This window comes from Carlito syrichta, unplaced genomic scaffold (genome assembly GCF_000164805.1).
Source record: "Carlito syrichta isolate Samal-C Ts95f unplaced genomic scaffold, Tarsius_syrichta-2.0.1 Scaffold310650, whole genome shotgun sequence".
In the NCBI taxonomy this organism is placed as follows: Eukaryota; Metazoa; Chordata; class Mammalia; order Primates; family Tarsiidae; genus Carlito; species Carlito syrichta.
In genome coordinates this window covers 921,412-921,667 of record NW_007254746.1, presented here as the reverse complement: position 1 = coordinate 921,667, position 256 = coordinate 921,412, and the positions used below count along the sequence as shown (strand labels likewise).

Below are 256 nucleotides of genomic sequence, written 5' to 3'. Positions count from 1 at the left end.
AGGGCGGCGGGCCGTAGTCGTGCGGCTCCAGCGCCGAGAGCGCGGGGGCGGCTCGAGCCCCCCGTTGACGCCCCTCCAGCTTCTGCGGCGGCGCTGCGGCTCGGCGCCCTCGTCCTCGCCGTCGTCCCCCTCCTCCTCCGGCGCGGGGAAGGTCACCCTCGCCTGCTCCTTGCACTTCCTGACCTTGGTGGACATCGCGTCGGCCGCGGTCCCGGCGCGGGGGTGCTGGCCGCCCGCCCCCGCCGCGCGCGGGCCC

At 79.3% G+C, this 256-nt stretch overlaps 1 protein-coding gene across 1 annotated transcript in view; it reads right to left on the bottom strand.

Moving 5' to 3' along the window:
• The window catches only part of TRPC3 (transient receptor potential cation channel subfamily C member 3), a 69,375-nt gene extending 69,180 nt beyond the window's left edge, over nucleotides 1-195 (bottom strand). The window contains 2 exon segments of the mRNA XM_008068393.1: nucleotides 1-48; nucleotides 51-195. Of these exon segments, the coding sequence (XP_008066584.1) occupies nucleotides 1-48; nucleotides 51-195 (193 nt within the window).
• Nucleotides 196-256: the final 61 nt, after the last annotated feature.